The following is a 19,554-nucleotide window of genomic DNA, read 5'->3' on the forward strand; positions in this document are numbered from 1 at the left end:
TATAAATATAACTATTAAATATTAGAATCTTCGATCTACAATTTCATTAATTAAACGTGTTCCTATAAAATTCGCGAATCAGGAAAAATTACAAAACAAGTGGCACCATAAAGTGAACATCTAACGGTTCACTTTTATATAACATTACGCGGAAGAACATTTCTTAAAAATATGTTCAGTTATCATTATTAGATCACTACTATAGGTGTCCTAAAATTTTTGTATTTTGCATAATAACGTATAATAAGATATATAAAAATATGCAAGGAAGCATAGAATGTATATCGTAAAAATATGCAAAACATATAAAATATTATAGTCGTTATGATAATTACCGAATAAAACAAATTTCTGCGTTTATTTCTGTTCAGAAAAATACAAAGTTGCGTATGAATCCGTAATTTAATAACAATATGATTTCCTAGTTGAATTGCAGAATATTTGCCACAAAGATCGTTAGTTCCACGGGAATTATTAACAAATAACAACCTGTTTGATGATACGAAATCCGTCGATAATCGATCATCAGAAGCGCGATCGATGTAAGCGGCAAGAGCAAACGTATTATCAACGGCGTAATTGCACATCTACATGATTCGAACCCTTCTCTTTCACCCGTCACGAGACCGATCTCTGTGAAAAATGTGTAGCACGCTGGAGAAAGGTTAGCCACACGGTTATTAGACACACAGAGTCAGTCTCATACGAACCGATTGCAAAACGCACGGACGGCCTTTTACAAGTGACGCAAAAACTTTTCCCCCGCATTACTTCCAATTAGCGGATTAATGACTTTGGCTTTAACGCGATCACACATGCGAACTCGCATGGGAAACCGAACTCACCAACGAGGAGGAAAGTGTAACTGTTCGAATAAAGGATCGCGACCGAATCACCCTTTGATAGAAAATTGCAATTTTGCCGCCAAGTAAATCGACCGCGTCACTTTTTTTTTTTTTTTATAGAGAAAACAGACGATTTATAGCGAAAAATCATTCTACTGGATGAAAAAGTTAAAGGAAATTGTCAGCGTATCTTGTACGCCGGCGCGGTGCGGCGTACAAATCGAGCTATTCGAATTACGCAAGTGATTCTGAAATACCAGGAAGTCTTACCTGAATGGTATGCACAATCGTATCTGCTATCTGGTTTTCCGAATACGGAATCAGTAATGGCGTATAATCTCATCGTCGGAATCGGTCGCTTTCAGACTTTTAGCTGAACGATAGTCGTTTCGCGCGCCTTTTGCAATCGTCGTAATAACGCTATCAACCGCGACTCGGTGCGTATTATGTCACCATTATTAGTACCTTTTTATTTAGTTGCTTTTTCCTTTTTAATGACGATATTTTGAAATCGTTAACGATTAAGGAAGAAATTTTCTAATATTTTATTTGCCGAAGTTTCACGGCCATCAATTGTATTTTCTCATCTTGTAGTATTTAATCTCTGGCTATTATTAATACTGATTTCTTATTAATAAATGTTGATAGTATCGAAATTTTATGAATAGCTCGTTATATTGATAATATTGTCGAGATATCGGTAAATTGAATTTAATTGACCGCGTAAAGTGTACACTCCCGTTCAGAAGTCTAGAACACACTTTGCTTTTTTCAGAAAACTAACTTTATCCTACATTTTTCTGAGAAATAAGAATATTATAATAATTATAATAATTATAATAATATTATAATAATATTATAATAATTAGAATCATATTATAATATTCTTATTTTTATATATATATATAATAATATTATTATAATATTATAATAATTTTTAAGCACAGTTGATCCTACATTCTATCCTACATTTTTCTGAGAAATAAGAATATTATAATAATTATAATAATTATAATAATTATAATAATATTATAATAATTAGAATCATATTATAATATTCTTATTTTTATATATATATATAATGATATTATTATAATATTATAATAATTTTTAAGCACAGTTGATCCTACATTCTATCCTACATTTTTCTGAGAAGTAAGAATATTCTAATATTATAATAATATTATAATAATATTATAATAATTAGAATCATATTATAATATTCTTATTTTTATATATATATGTAATATTATTATAATATTATAATAATTTTTAAGCACAGTTGATCCTACATTCTATTCTACATTTTTCTGAGAAGTAAGAATATTCTAATATTATAATAATATTATAATAATTATAATAATTATAATAATATTATAATATTCTTATTTTTCAGAAAAATGTAGGATAGAATGTAAAAATTATAATAATATTATAATAATTTTTAAGCACAGTTGATCAAAGTTTCGATACCGTAAAAGAATAATATCATGAACATAATAATTATTTACTAAATCCCAAGTCGTTTAAGGGAGAAGCAAAAAGTGTCTACAGAATTCAAGATTATAGCATCTTAGGGTTAAGAGAGTTATTATTTCTTGAAGTTTTAGCATCTTCCAAACTTTTGAGTTACATTCTGCTTCAATTATTTTGTCGGTCATGCTATGCATCTTGGCGATATTTTAAATATATAATCAACATATCAAAAAGTATTATTAAAGTAGACTGCGGATGTTTACACAATCTTATATTCTCATGAACAGAACTGAAGAAATGAGACTCGAACAGTTCTATCTACTAAGTATCAGCTAAAGATTATAGTACTTTATTTTGAACGTTTTATATATTTTTGTATATTATATGCGTTTTGTAGATTTTTGGAACCTTAAATTTCCTGAAAATGCATAAATACTATAGTCTATTAATAAGTTATCATTAATATGTATATCGATAATTATCGATTATAATCGTCAATACTACAGGATTTCTAGCGTGAACAAGCGATGAAAGACATCGTTGCGATTTCGCATTAGTGACGTTATTCGCATTCGACAGGTTTATGTTTCTATTTCTAATGATGTAACACACAAGCATGTAATAGCGAGTTCGTATACTTGTCTGCATTGCATCACTAGAAATATTCATCTGCTGAATCGCACGAGGTCATCGATGTGAAATTACAACGTCACATTGCTTATTTATATAGGGTCGTAATCCTTTGATATACTCTTACGGGTAAATTTCCACGATCTTTCAATAATTTATTTCATTATTTCTAGTTTCACGCTTGCTAAGACCAGTTTCTCTATGTAAACTGATTGTGCTTCAAATTTAGGTATGCGTAACTTTAGATATCTATTTTCTATTTCAAAGAATAATTTTAAATTGAGTAATTTTCTTTCTATAATAACTATACCTGAAATTAGATTGCTTGATTTCAAATGATTTCTGGTAACTTCACTTATATGAACACAAATTGAGAGCAAAGGCAGATTAGTCTCGATACTTAACAATCTTGGCACCCCGCTGGGGGTAGCCACCCACATGCTATATTTATTTTTTATTTTATTTTTTTCTTCACCAACAAGATATAACACTTTACCAAATGTCCATAAGGACAAATTGTAAAATAACCAAAATAAAATAAAAAAATACTTAAAAAAAAAAACTTAACAATCTGAGTAATTCGCTGTCTAAAATAGATGTTTTTTTTTTATTTTATTTTTTCTTTACAATTTGTCCTGAAGGACATTTGGTAAAGTGTTATATCTCATTGGTAAATAAAAAAATAAAATAAAATAAATATAGCATGTGGGTGGCCACCCCCAGCGGGGTGCCAGCTTCTTTTTTTCTAAGTTATATCTTTTATGATAAAATAGATGTAAACAGAAAATATTCAGCACAACAATTGATTTTATTACGTCATTTGGATTCCATTTAGGGAAGAATGAATTCCATCACTTTTCTATGATTAATACAGCTTATTGGAAGTAAATCAATACTACAAACTCACGTTTAGAGAAAGTATGATTTACTATACTTACTATTGCTTCCAATTTTTAATCATTTTACTTGCATTCGATTCATTTCATTAAGTTTTAGATTCAATGAAATAAATGATGCGATGTTGCTATGATTTATATTTCTAAGGATGTAATACACACGTGCGTGTAATCCATTGTTATATAGCGTTATTTATTGTCACTTTCTTTGAAATATTAATTTGCAGAATTGTACGATGTTATCGGTTTAAAGTCACAACAAGAGAAAAACATTGGGTAGCCTAATCAGTGCTACAAAAATCGCAAAATATAATAGACAGATGTCGGATTTTGAAGCATTTATGGAACATTTGAAGATACAAAGATACACAGAATGTATATAATACGTAAAAATATGTAAAATATTCACTATAATATATAACACGTGAAAGAAATCTCCGCTTAGGTCCCGTTTCTTTAGTTCTGTTCACATGAATTTCTGCATTTTTCTATCATCCTTTCCAAAGAATAACAGTTAAGCAGCAAATTCTTATATAAATTCATATTTGTACGAACTACAGTAGAGCTGTAAAATATAGAATCTAAAGAAATGTTTGTTTCGCTCCTTAAATATTATAGCAAATGTTTGACTTTGAACATTTTGTATATTTTTTATATATTATATATGTCCTAGTTATTTTTGTATATTTAAATTTTCTATGAAGGTGCAAACGCCTATAGTTTGATGATAGGTATCTTTGGATTAAATTGAACCAAACATCATCTACATTCTACATCAGATCTAAAGAACAAACTTTCTAGAATGAAAACCTATCATCAGTTGGTGAAGGGATAGTAAATTTTTGATTGAACTCACTTGAAGTATAAGCGTCTTAAGCTCTTGATCGCTGAGAAACGCTGGCTTATAATGACCTTCCGTGTATGAGGTAACAGCTCCTAATATGGTTTTCAAGTGCTGCACAGCCATCCTCAGCACAGTCAGTTTATCGAGTTTACGAGACATCGCGTGACACATTGGTACCATCGCTGAGAGCTCGGTGATATAAGTGTTCATCTTGTCCCTTCGTCTTTTCTCGATTTCGCTGTGATTTTGCCTAGAAAATAATACGAAACAGAAAATATTAGCATATATATTCTATTATTCAGTGATTTTGAGAAAGATAGCAGTATGAATTAGCTTCGATATAGCTCTTATTACTAAATGAACTTTTACATTTTTTTAATCTGACGCTTAATCCTTTCCAGTCTAATGAGATAATCTAGCGCAAAGTAAGTAATTTTTAAAAACTGCTAGATTGTTAAAGATGTTTTGACATCACTGAAACTCATTTATATGGAATCATGCGATTCCATGATAAATGGAACTATTTTAAAAACTATTTCCGATATGTGTACGTTGTTTTTAATCAGAATGAAATATAGTTAGTTTCAAAAGAAATATCCGTCTCAAACGGATCAGTTTCCAAATCCAAAGAATATCTGTGGGGAAAATTATTTGTAAATCCAGTTTAAATTGAAAAATTATATGTTTTTATAATTAATAATACAGTTCAGAGTGTACTTATGAGTCATAAATCATAACTTTCAAGAATGATTTCCAATTGTAATTAATTATGTTGAGTGGCCAAATAAATCATTCGTGTCCATGTTGTGGAATTTATTAATCCCAACAGTCTTATTACAGGAGCTTTGTAAACATTTTCTTAAAATTAACAATTAATGGAATATTTACTTCTTATACGTTATATTCATCCTCATGATAAAGTAGTATAAGTTTAAATATACACATGCAGCAAGCTAAATATAATTCGAATTAATAGATTTCAAAATTTCAAAGACATTAGAGTATTTTTCGTGCCATCTTTAAAATATTATTTCTATTGCCAACATACTCAATTTCAGAAAACAATTTTCAAATCTTCGTTTACGAGTCTTAAAACCCTTGTGAATTATGTAATATGATCATTAGAAAATTATCAAAGCTAATTATCGTCGTATTAAAAATCTTATCGTGTATATATCCTAATCCTCGAATTCTATTTTATTGTTCAATCTTCACATTCGTATTATTCATTTTCCTATTGTACGTGTATTTTATCGTAAGTTTTGAACAGGCGTCACAAAGTTTTCTGTGTAATTCGCCTGAAATTTTTTCAATGAAATTTATATATTTGTATAACTTTATAATTTTTATAGGATTCAGATTTATAAACTAGTTATAAGAGCAAAATACACTGATGAGGTATAAAATATATAAAATATAATAATAGTAATGTACACATTCGTCATTCTCCTGTCTTCGTCGTTCGAGTACACCTTGCGTCTTAAAAACAAAAGGATACTTTTAGCGGAACACTTTGGAACATTTCCAAATGTTCGAACGACGTCTTCTACATCCACAGACGCGTATAATCTATATTCTTCTATAATTCTTATTACTTAAATCTGTAATAGTATCTAAAAGTTTTTGCTACATAGGTATAGAATTTTCTATTTCAGTTATTATGTTTCTTACGAAGCCAAACAAATGTCCTAATATTTATGAACGTGAATGTATGTCACATTAGTCTGAACATTTAATAAAATAATCCCCCTCCCCTTCCCTCTCATCCCGCCACCCCCAAAAAAAATCCCACAACGCACAAAAGTAAACCACCGAAGAGTCCTGTTTTGCGGCCAAGTTTCAGGGCAAAAATACAACACAAACAAGAATACACAAAAGCCCCGCTCCCCTGCGACTTAAATCGAAAAAACAAAAATAAACACAAAAACCGTAAAACCACGACACATAATATAGCATGGCTACGTCGTACCGACGCGTATCGGTACTTTTGCCTAACACACTATACTCAAATTCATTGTTTATTGTGAATCTCAGAAATGTATAAAAAAAACAAATCTTGGCAAAATAAACGATTTAAAAAAAATTTAATAAAATAATTCTGAATGCAGAACATATTTATTTTTACAGAGAGTATTCGCCATCGTAGTTCCTTAATTAGAGAGAATAACAAAATATTTTAAATAAATGTTACTAAATGTGACAATAGCAGTATAAATAATAAAACAAAAAATATCACTTTACTTAAAGAAATTTGAAGGCAGAGTTTACTCATTTAGCAGTCTATCTGATCAAAATTGATTACCCAAAATAATTAGCTTTTATTCCATTTTATTAAAAATCGAGGGTTGATATCTGGCATCGTTTCAAGACGTATTAACGCATTATATAACTCACCTGTTATAGTATAAATATGAAGTATACAATTTAGTAGATTAAAGATAAAATTTGCTATTGAGATTAGATGTGTTTGCATAATTTAATTAAAAGTTTTTGCTACATAGGTATAGAATTCTATATTTCAGTTATTATGTTTCTTACGAAGCCAAACAAATGTCCTAATATTTATGAACGTGAATGTATGTATATCTTCAACATCCAAGAATATAGTAACAACAAATACCAAAATGTAAGAAGCTCCTCACGATAGTTGATCCGTCGATGACGAAAAAATCGCAAGAGGTCATTGCTACATTAAATTTCTCGTTCTTCTTCCTCGTAAGTCTCTGTCATCTTCTTCAGAGTCGTGACCCGTCTCGCGGTGAATAAATTATAAAGGCGATTCAGCTAATAAACGGCGCTTTTGTGAGCGAACATCGGTGATTTGTCTAACAGGAATTCGCATTCATGTCCTGTAGCGATCAATTGCCGAGCGGAAGTCGCGGCTACAAGAAACCAGTTTTGGTTTACGGGTCGCGCGCCGCTTTATCAATTTAAGAAACATGCGATCATTGTAATGCCCTGGACTATAAGTTCGGTCAACAATCGCGTATTGCACATTTTAATATGATTTTAATCGTCGTCCAGGTATCGATTAAGCTTCGTTTTTCACTCTTATATGCTGTAATCATCATTGCGAGAGAGAAAGTTAATTAATAACTGATTCTCTTGTTAGTGGTTAAAGATTCAGAGAAGTTAAAGAAATCTTCCAATGGTCCCTGTTTCTACTTGGCTATTTTACTTTTTATTGGTAAATTTTGATAACATTTAAGAGTCAATAATGTACTATCGTGCTTATGATTAGCTTATCGTGCATTGGAACTTTATTTCTTGATGATATAAGTATATATATAAGGTATCCAACTACCCTAAGAGTATTAAATAGGATGATGTACAAATTAACATCATTACAGATATGGATAGTACTGCTAAAGTTAGATATCTTTTGTTTCAACAACATTTTGTACTTTGCGTAATTGTAATGAGTACAAAACACATAAGAATCACATCTAGAGAGGTTTTAAACAAGTAATTTATACATACGTTTTGCCAATTATCTCAGTGGATCAATGAATTTCAAGAAATTTTTTTCTATGTATAATAGTTAATGTAAAAACAGTTTGTTACGCTCTTAATTGGATATCATCTATCCAGTATATATGTTGGATTGTTGGATAAGTTTTGGGTCTTTTCTAGTATGAACTATAAACTTAATTCCAACACTTTGTAACAAGAGAATTAAACTAAATATGTACTATTCTATTCAATGATCTTCTACTATGTATTAGGTAGTGCCATTATTCTATCCATGTAAAATTTGTGTAGTTTCTGCGTAGAAACGTGACCTCAGAAAGGCTTCAGACTTATCCGACAAAGCAATATTTTATAATGTTACATACCAGACGCGTTAATATCTCATAATATAGTTATATTACATACCCATACATATATCCATATAAATATACGTATTATATATGTATTACACTAAAATAATATCATATATATAATAATAATATAAAAATATATATAACAATATAATAATATATAATGATACTAATAATATCAATGATAGCATTATATATGATTCACTATACATCGTTATAGTTAAAGTTTTATTATTTTATATTTGTTTGTGTATAAACCGAGTTAAAGATCATTAAGAGAAAGCATCTAAATTGCAGCAAAAATTGATATTAGGAATTAGGATATAAGGAAAGTTAATTTACATGTATCTTCAATGATATCTGATGATATGATCTATGAACAAAATGATCTTTACATGATGTAAACCAATTTACATTACAAGTACAAAGAGTTCGTGTAATAACCAGTTATACTCATGCCCTCATAATGTTATGATATCAACTTAAATAATCTATGATTAATAATTTATATATTTTTTATCTCGTTGTTTGGTACTTTCAATTAATTTTTTAATCATAATTTCGATACATGCGTATGTGTTTGTTTAACATGTTTCACTCGGAGTTGATTTTTTATTCATGCGGATCACATTTTAAGTTAAAAATTCTTTGATTAAATACTATATATTTAAATTACATCAAAATATGTAAATATAATTAATGTTCTACTATTACCACAATACAGAAATACATGTATTGCATATTGAGGGTAGTTCTGTTTATCTGTCATACGATGATCATCGGTAACTGACGTGAATAGAAAGTTTTTCAACACCACTTTGAAAATGTTCGAAAATGTGTATTAAAATGACGAAAAATTCAAAATGAACCTTATAGATGTAAAGAATAATTCTCTTCGCCTACGACTACTTTTACTGTTTTATGGGATATAAGTATTAGAAATTTGAATAACGTACAATGACATTTAGAATGTGAAATTTATAATACCTATTATATTTGACATTATTCACTGTTAAAAGACTAAAATTCATCTTGTCACTATATATTTATCTTTCTTGCATATTTTCTAGCGTTGTAGAAATTTCATTATAAACTTGACTGTGTCATTTAGCGACGATATCGACATTTACAAATCCTGTGAAAGTAAGTAGATGCAATATGTCCTACGATTTCTCCAACGCAGATCGGACACAGGGAAATATTTTATATTATGTATTCGAAAACAGCTTAAACGCAACAGAAATCATATTGTACATTTGTCGTAGCATAAACAGTTTGCGCACAAAACAGAGAATACTAATTTGCCGAATCTCTGCTAGATTTAATTTTTTCATTCAACATCATTTGAAAGCTATGATGTTGTAGATCGTTGAATTTATCACGATATGCGCTACGTATGATAAAAAGTAGATGATCGATATTCCTCATTTTGTCCATGGACCCTTTAAATGAAATATCTTGATGATCTTAAAAATTCGGAAAAATAGCTTTGAGAGAAAGAAATCACGAATTACAATATTAGTCGTTCTGAATGAAACAACTTTACCATGGGACAATATTATGATAAACACAAATTTGGTGCAGATGAAGGTACCTCGGAGATCTCTAAGTGATGGTTGCTTTTTCAAATGGAACTAAGTATATTCATTAATTTATAATATGTTGATCTTTGAAATTTACCTTCGTTAAACATTTTTCAAATTACACCTTATCTCTTGCATTCGAAAGGACTTCCACCTTCTCCAAAATTACATATTTAATTTGCTGGCAGCCGTCCCTAATGCATGCCTGTATATTCCCTCTGAATAAGGAGAAGTGAAATTTCATTTCCACAAAGGTTTCCAGATCTAACATCTTAGACTTTTCCTTACGAGATTTCATAGAAGAAAAGTTTGTCGAGAAGAATCCACTGCTCCTGACAATGTGAATGATCGCATACATCGTTCTTGAGATGTGCAACTTTTGAGAACATATCATTTAAGGATAGAATAAATCATTGTGTTAATGCCCAAGACTATCCTTTCGAATGCTGGAGGACAATTTTAAAAATGTTTAACGAAGGTAAGTTTTGAATGGCAATGAATGGTTTTGCATGACTTGCACAGACCAACGTATTATAGATCAGTGAATTTGTCTCAGAATGAGCTATATAATTGGTTAAATGAAAGCATATAGTTCCATTTGAAAAAACAGAGGTGACCTAGAGATTTCGGAGGCACCTCCATCTACACTTGTCTTTATCATAAGATGTTCCCCTTGAAACAGAACAAATTCTACGTGGAACATTTTTTTGAGTAACGAATAGTTCGAGATAATTACGTGAATGAATAAAAATGAGTCACGCTGTATGCAGAATATATATGAAAGTCGAGGATAAGTTCTAGGAGCATCTAGTACTCATTAAACCAAACAAAAAAATCTTAATCTTAAATAATCTTAATAAACACGCCATAGAAACCATTAGTTTCAGAACATGGGCATAGGAATATAGAGACTAACAATAATTGACGGATTGAAGTCGTTTCCAGGGGTGGGGGCATGGTTTTTATTGCGCAGGCGCAATCTTATTTTCATCGAATGAGCGATTAGTAGTCGACTGGTAACTGGTTTATTTCCTCCTTTTGTCATATATCATTTTAAGGCAGTTTAAGAATGCGTCACTGAGTGTGCGACACATATTTAATAAACTAATTTTATTTAAAGGTCAATAAATGTAGTCGATAATAAAATCGATAAAAAATTTTCTTTTGAAAATTATTAATTGTTGTTGTTCTGAGCAGAAAAAGCTTTATTACATACACTTACATAGACTAGGGGAAAAAAGAACAAAGGAGCATCTTAAAGAACTATCGATTGAGTCTATCGATTGTATGTAGAACAATTTTCTAGTTACCGTATTTGTAACTAGCGTATCCGCATACAGAGGGCGAGCATGAATTCATGTTGTCATTTTCAACGATTATTATATATTATTAATACATCGTACTCACTTTATGTAATAGATATTAACAGTTGTACGATTTATTAAAAAGTGTATTACCAGTATAGTTATGAATTTAGGTAATTAGATTAACATTTTATAATACAATTTTTAATATTCGTTATAAATCTGTGACCAGCACTTACTTTCACGGTAGTAAGTTATATATTGTTATAAAATTCGTTAGATCACATCCTTAAATGTTTAGTTATATTAGTTTAGTTACATTAGTATATTAAAATAATATTGCAAAACTTACTTAATCCATTGAGTAGTCGCAAATCTAAATACCAAGCGAAAATTATAAAAACTTTTCATATGTACAGATTTCAGTTTTTAACCACTCGTAATTGTAAACAAATTAATTTGAAACTTGAAGTCTGAATATCTTGAAATTTCGCGAATTAATCTCGGACCAATGACCAATACGGTTCCAGAGTACCACGTGATCGTGTTTCCCATTCGCTGGAAATGATTTCACATCTCGTTTAAATTACAAGTTTATGCTCGGTCCCTATATTTCTATATCTATAATTTCCATGTTTCAGAGTTGCCTAGTGTATACAAGTATAGTATATAGTAAACTAGTTACTTCGTTAAATGAGTTAATATAATTCGAATCGAACTGCTGCCAAGAGATAAGAGGAATATCGAAGATCTTTCAACGTGTTCATGCTGCTATGAGGGAAAGAGTCAAAGTGTTGAAACGAACGAAGGACATATTGAATGTATGCTGTAAAGGTAATGTCTTAGTGACAAAAACATCTTGAAACAGCGAGTCTAATAGTTTTTAAACCCATGTATATTAAGATTCTTTTTCTTATGTATGATGAGACATACAATTATGACATACAAATATAATACATATAAATATACCCAATTGTCTAAAAACCACATGTATATTTATCTATCAGTCAATAATAATAATAATAATAATATAAGAGCAAGAATAAACGAAATACACGATTTTAAACTTTTAGTCTTAATCGATTAATGATTTGGTTAACTGGCTGTACTATTTACTATTAATAAACTTACTACAGAGCAAAATGACTTTTTAAATATTCCCAAGATAGAAGATAAACTGCGCTGTCACTTTTTGTCGTCTTTCTAATCTACGTTGGCGTACATTGGATTAATGATGTCGTCAATGAAGCCAGAGTAAAGAATCAAGGCAGGTCAAGGTGGCACTTACCTTGGCAATACCTGACATAATACTACATAACCGCTGACCAAGATTAAACTTTGTACCATAATGAGGTTTCTTGCTACGTTGAAACCAACTCGTGCATGCTTTACGTATTCCCTTAGCCCCTAACTTATCATACTTTTCGAGTATATACATATAATAGAATCTTGATTATTAAACTACATATTATTATTTTTAGAAAATTTAAAGGTTGTTCCTTATAAAACGATAATAGGCAATGAAAGAAATTATTACAGTTTTGTTCAATAGCTTTTGTTCCTAATAAATATCAATATTGATAAAATAATTGAAAATAAATAATTGTCTCTCCCTTAGAAATTCGTTATTCGATTATCTGAATAGCGATTAACAGAAAATTTGGGGATGGTCCCTTATAAGGATATAACTTTAATATAATCTTAAATCCCTTATAATCTTAACAGGACAACATAAAATTGCGAGACAAGGGAGAAGTTATTGCATTTTTATTCAACAGTTGTCATACCTTCTGAATATTAATATTTTTAAAATAAATTGAATTAAATATTCCTAATTGTCTCTTGCATGGAAACAAAATGTGTCGAACAGCGCATGTCATAAGTAACTCGGGTAATCTAGGTTCTACTAAACTTTCACTGAATAGAATGCGCGGATCGTAATAAGGATAGTAACTTTATATAATATTTGCTTCTTTTCTCATCATTTACAACCGCATTAACCGTTTGCATAAGTTATTAGCGATGGAAAGGAATAAGAAGTTACAATTACAAAATATTATATGATTTAGTAATCTATATCGATTGAAACAGAGCTGGACAAATTTGACTATCTAAATATCTTTCTATTTATGAAATTTGTATAGCTTGTTAGATATTCTTGTTATACTTTACTTACTTTTTGCTATCGTCGTTTGTGCGAACAGATTTGGCATCGTCTCCCGTGTCGTCCAATAAATCACCACTGTCGCTGAAACAAAAAGTAAAAATATCGTCTGAAACTTTTATCAGAAAAGTATGTAGGTGTGTAAATTAATTTCATGCCGTTTTCAAACCAAATTTAAATTTTGCTTATTAACTATTTAATGTAAAATTCGTTTAACTGAATTACATTAAATTTAATTAGCTAAGTAAATTTTATTACTCATCTGTTATAAAGCATGTAGTCGTAAAAGGATATATAGTTCTGCTTTAAAATCATTGTGAGATGGAAAATCTTTGAATCTAAATTATTGTCCAAGATAGATAGAAGACATTGAAATTAATTTATTATTATTACATTTTATTATTTTATTATATTATTATTTATATATTATATTATATTATATATTATTATATATTATTATATTATATTATTATTTATATTATTTTATTATTACAATTTATTATTATAATTACATAGAACAAATGGAAAATAAAATATAATAAAATATAAATAAAATATAGTATCCTGATGTATGTTTAATACTAGAATATTAAACATATTAGTATAAGATTTATTGTTGCTTTTATATTAGATACATCATTATTTTAATTAATTAGCGATCATAGGAAAAATTTACTGATTCGGTTTTTAGTTTTGTTTTCACTCTATGAGTGTGAAATAATATAGTCAAATAATAATTGATGAAGACCTACTCGAGTCCTGAGACGTCGAAACATCAGGAAACCAAGTATATACTGAATCAATTTCTTCGGCGTGTACACCTCAAAAGGGGCGTTACCCCTTTTGATGTAAAATTTCACCAAGTTTAGTTTGTGTACAGCTTCGTCGTACAAACTTCAAGAGGCACGCATAATTTTCATACCTTTATTACGAAGAGTCTTTAATTCGTTTCTAAATACATTATTCTATCTCAAATTATATATTGTTTACAAAATGGTATACATCTTTTGTTTGTAATATATAATTTAATTATACTTGGTCTACATCAAATGAAGTTAAACGTGAATTTGGACAATTTCAAAATTGTATAGGTGTCTGAACTTAAATTAAAATAAATTGATCTAATTCAGTAAGATTCAAGCAAAAGAATAATGTGCGGAGGCATTAATGTAGTTTTGCCAAGACATACAAAATATATCAAAATAAAAGATATACGCAAAAGCCCACTATCCAAAAACAAATTTTCCTGGTTTATACAAAGTAGCTTATTATAAATATTAGAGTGCAGATAGGTATTTCTGCATTTTTTAGTTATTTATAGATGCAAAAATATAAAAAACATGCATAATATACGAAAATATATAAAATACCCAAAATATGGTATTTAGTGACTGGAAGAAACCTTTGCTTAGATTCCATTGTTGTAGGTTGTATTTGTAAAAATATGAATCTGTCTAAATATCCACAGTCTAGTTATTATACTGTTATAAATATTTGAATTCCTTCAAAGTCCACAATATTGTACCATCTAAATGAACGAGGAGAAAATAATGAAAAAAATATTAAATTAATTCATAGAATCCGATATAAATCAAACAAATGGCGTTGAAAATAAATTGCAAATGACGAACTATGTTGTATGTGTAATGATGTATAATTTAAGCAAATATAATCTAATACAAAATAAAAGCCTCAAACCCAAAACAAAATATATAACTTCTATGTAGAAGAAATGTTTAATACTATGGCAAGTATTGGAAAATCTAAAACACTACTGATCAAAAGGAAGCTTTGTTCTGATTTTGTCCGAGGTTTCGACTTCATGGTTCATGAACTCTCTTAAACACGCGAAATTGGATAGATTCCGGTCAGAGGTAGCACAACCGTGCTGCTGACTAAAGGCAATTTCGACTAGCCATATCCCGAGAGACGCAAATCTTCGGTTCTGTTAATGATTAAGTTAACCCTTTGAGCGGGTAACCGACACCTTGATTGGTAATTACTTGGAGTTGCGTTTGTTTAACGGGAATGTCAAAGCGGAAGCAGGAGGGTGAAACAGGCCAGAAAGATGTTTGTAGATGGAAATATCACTCTTGAATACATTTAGGTGGCTTCGTTTCAACGTATTCTCCATGGGTGGCAGGTTAATATGTGTAATAGTTCAATACGCCGTACGACTTCCACTTACGTCTATAGTCAAACTGGCTTTGTACGGAACAAAGTGGTTCTCTTATATTTGATTCTTTTGGGAGTCTTGCTTTGATCATGTCAATTCGGTATAATGCTACCAAGGCTTACTATTATGGCGGAAAAATCTTATTTTTGTTCCATATTTTCTGAATTCCTCAAGAATTAAAAAATTGTATATCTCTTTTTTCGCGCCATAAAACAATATCTTTCATTTTTAAATCTGAAATTTTAATATCTATGTACATAATTATGAGGTATTCTAGTGTAAGACATATTTTGTATGAGGTAGATACATTGTGCTATGTTATTTCATTTGATTTCATTAAAGTTTCAATTTCATAACAGTTCGCATGAGACTGATTTGATACAAACGATACAGACGAGGAAAACTAAATTTCGTGTATTTAATATATTATTTTGATTTATAGTAGATATATTAAAACCTTATTATCAACTGTTAAATAATCAGAATATCTGCAATATTTTATTAATACGGTCGAGTATAGGATATGACAAATACATGTGGTACTCGGTGGAACAGGTGTTCTTAGAAAGTTCCTTATCCTGTAAAATTTTAAAGAGAAATCTTAGAATCGCAACAAGATACAGAGTGAGAATAGAAACACAGCCGAACCAGCTGGCAGCTGAAACGTGCAACACAACAAATATCGCAAGAAGACTAAAAAGGAAACACCCAATAGACCTCATAAAAGATATAACTTAGAAAAAACGAAGCTGGCACCTCGCTGGGGGTAGCCACCCACATGCTATATTTATTTTTATTTTATTTTTTTTTTCTTCACCAATAAGATATAACACTTTACCAAATGTCCATAAGGACAAATTGTAAAAAACCAAAATAAAATAAAAAAAAAAATCTTAGAAATCAGGCTTTTCAAGGAAGCTTTCAAAGGAATTTACGTAAAATATTTAATATGAAAAATATATATTGCTATGAATATTCGTACCTACTAGTAATCGAAAACATTCAAAGCAATAGCTTGATAAAGATGAACATTCAAAGTATATATCAGAATCATTGCTTCATTCCAAGAAGATAATAATAAGTAGCGATTTGTAGAACTTACATATTACTACTCCATACAATGTTGGCGTATAATTACGGTAGAAATCAAAATTAGTGAACAAATGAACACTAATGCTGTTATACAATAATGCAAAAGCTTGTTTTTTTTTTATTTTATTTTGGTTTTTTTACAATTTGTCCTGAAGGACATTTGGTAAAGTGTTATATCTCATTGGTGAAAAAAAATAAAATAAAAATAAATATAGCATGTGGGTGGCTACCCCCAGCGGGGTGCCAGCTTCGTTTTTTCTAAGTTATATCTTTTATGATTAAAAGCTTGTGTAACGAAAATGAAGTAATTATTGAGGATAAGGGCAACCTTACCGACCTAAACCATCTTGAAATATTTTTTTTTTTAGTTTATTTTGGTTTTTGCAATTTGTCCTGAAGGACACTTGGTAAAGTGTTATATCTCATTGGTAATAAAAAAATAAAATAAAAATAAATATAGCTTGTGGGTGGCTACCCCCAGCGGGGTGCCAACTTCATGTTTGCTAGGTTGTATCTTTTATGTTCTTGAAATATGTTGACGAAGTCTTCAAGGCTTCACCTATCCCACCAGCAACACTTGTTCTTGAAAAATATTCCAGGAATAACAATTGCTCAGAAAAGTATCGAAAATAGAATGGAGAAAGAAAGAAATAATGAATACAAGAGAACTCTTGAAGCTACTGCAACCACAAGAAGCACTTTCGGTATGCGAAGGAAGAAAAAAGCCAACTTTGAAGTAAGAAATGAATTATACATATTGAAAAATGATAAAATTAATAGATTGCCAGATAAATTCTACGAGAAATTAAGAAGAAAATCGTCACATATAATTCTTTAAACGTCTTTTTAATTGATTGTTAGAATTAGGTACGATTATTAGAATTTCAAGTTCGTGTTATAAGTTTAGTACAAAGCATTGTGAAAAAGGCACAAATGAACGCCAACGTAATATATCGCCATTATTAATTGTCAGGACAAGGACTAAATCTGTCGATTCAAATCAGGACTCCGATTATTCAACTATAGGTGTTACGTCGGCCGGCTCTCTACCTAGACTAGATCACACACCGCGGGCAGGATGGCAGTCAGATGTCCGCACATCCTTATTGCGTACCCCGAAGCGTCCTGTTTTGCGGCCAAGTTTCAGGACAAAAATAACAACATAAACAAGAACACACAAAAGCTCCGCTCCCCAGCGGCTTAAATAAAAAAAAAACCAACACAAGAACGAAAACACAAAAAATTGTAAAAACCACGACACTCAATACAGTATGGCTACGTCGTACTGTCGCGTACGGTACTTTTGCCTAACACACCTTATTCTAATTCATAGTTTATGTGAATTACTAAAATGTATTTAAAAAAAAACAAATCTTGGAATAAATAAACAGTATAAAAAAAAACCTTATTGCGTACCCTTAAGATTCTCAAGGATCGACCATAAATCTCAGAAAATTTTAGCTAAAGTCTTTCAGATCGAACAAAGATCCTTTTACGAAAGCGTTTTCTAAGGTTTATGGTTTGTTTCGGGAAAACATGTGAAAATTAGATTTTCACACGTGCGATGCTTCCTACTATCAACTTTCTATCAAGGTTGGCATGACCCTTCCTAGTCCACCAACAGTCTTAATAGCCAATCAGAAATAATGTCTATTACCCTCACTTTCCCGACCAAAAAATGTCATCAACAAATCCGATGGTCCCGTGCGCTAGACACATCCTTCTATAGCTCTCCTCTGACACAGCATCGTCACTTTCGGGTCTCTTCGTTTTCGTCGTCAGAACAGTCAACAAGTCTGTAACGGGTTCTACCCTTAAATTACTTCGTTTTCGTCGTCAGAACAGTTAACAAGTCTGTAACGGGTTGTACCCTTAAATCAGTTCCTTTTCGTCGTTATAATAGTCAAAACGTCTGTGACGGGTTTTTACTTATCTTGTACAGACGCATCAGTGTTGTTAAGGTTATTCGGTGTATGTTTCTTTTTTTTTATTTTATTTTGGTTATTTTACAATTTGTCCTTGTGGACATTTGGTAAAGTGTTATATCTTGTTGGTGAAGAAAAAAAAAAAGAAAATAAAAAATAAATATAGCATGTGGGTGGCTACCCCCAGGGGGTGCCAGCTTCGTTTTTTCTAAGTTATATCTTTTATGTTTCGGTGTATGTGGAATTAAAGAAACTTGCTTCGAGTTTGTTCGAGTAAGCTAACAAAACAACTAAACTAATAGATACTACTCGTTTTTTACAAAACGCTGTGGATGTATCACTTATTTTCAAAAGCCTAACATTTTCAAATCTGACAGCTTATTTCTTTCTTTAATTATTTCGTATCAAACACTTTTTAACTATCAGGGCACCAAAACGTTCTTTCACAATTGAATTATCATATGTATTGTTAGCAAAGTTCTATAAGACACAAATTACAAATTACTAATATTAACAAACATCTTTAGGTAACACTAACAACGGTAATTTTACAAGTAAATTTCATAAATTGCAAATTATCTGATTTTTTATTTGTCGAAAAGTTATGAAATTGTAAAAAAAATTCTATAACCTGCGCCTTATAATTTACTAATTATTAGTTGGTAAATTATTATTGTGAATGTCCAAATCAAACAATCAATCAAAGTGAACTTATATTTTCCCCACGTATTTCCCTTCATATTCAAGTAGGTACTAAACTCCTACCATTAAAATACTTTAAAATTTATAAATTATAAA

General features: G+C 30.2%; 1 protein-coding gene across 11 annotated transcripts in view; it reads right to left on the reverse strand.

Annotated features, from left to right (window-relative positions):
* The window catches only part of LOC132904598 (protein cycle), a 112,426-nt gene that overhangs the window by 35,187 nt on the left and 57,685 nt on the right, over positions 1-19,554 (reverse strand). For all 11 annotated transcript variants that reach the window (XM_060955241.1, XM_060955248.1, XM_060955239.1 and 8 more), the window contains 2 exons: positions 13,576-13,647; positions 4,704-4,941 (listed from right to left, as the gene is read on the reverse strand). In XM_060955241.1, the coding sequence (XP_060811224.1) occupies positions 4,704-4,941; positions 13,576-13,647 (310 nt within the window). The remainder of the gene's footprint in view (positions 1-4,703; positions 4,942-13,575; positions 13,648-19,554) is intronic.

Source organism: Bombus pascuorum, chromosome 2, assembly GCF_905332965.1.
Source record: "Bombus pascuorum chromosome 2, iyBomPasc1.1, whole genome shotgun sequence".
Lineage (NCBI taxonomy): Eukaryota > Metazoa > Arthropoda > Insecta > Hymenoptera > Apidae > Bombus > Bombus pascuorum.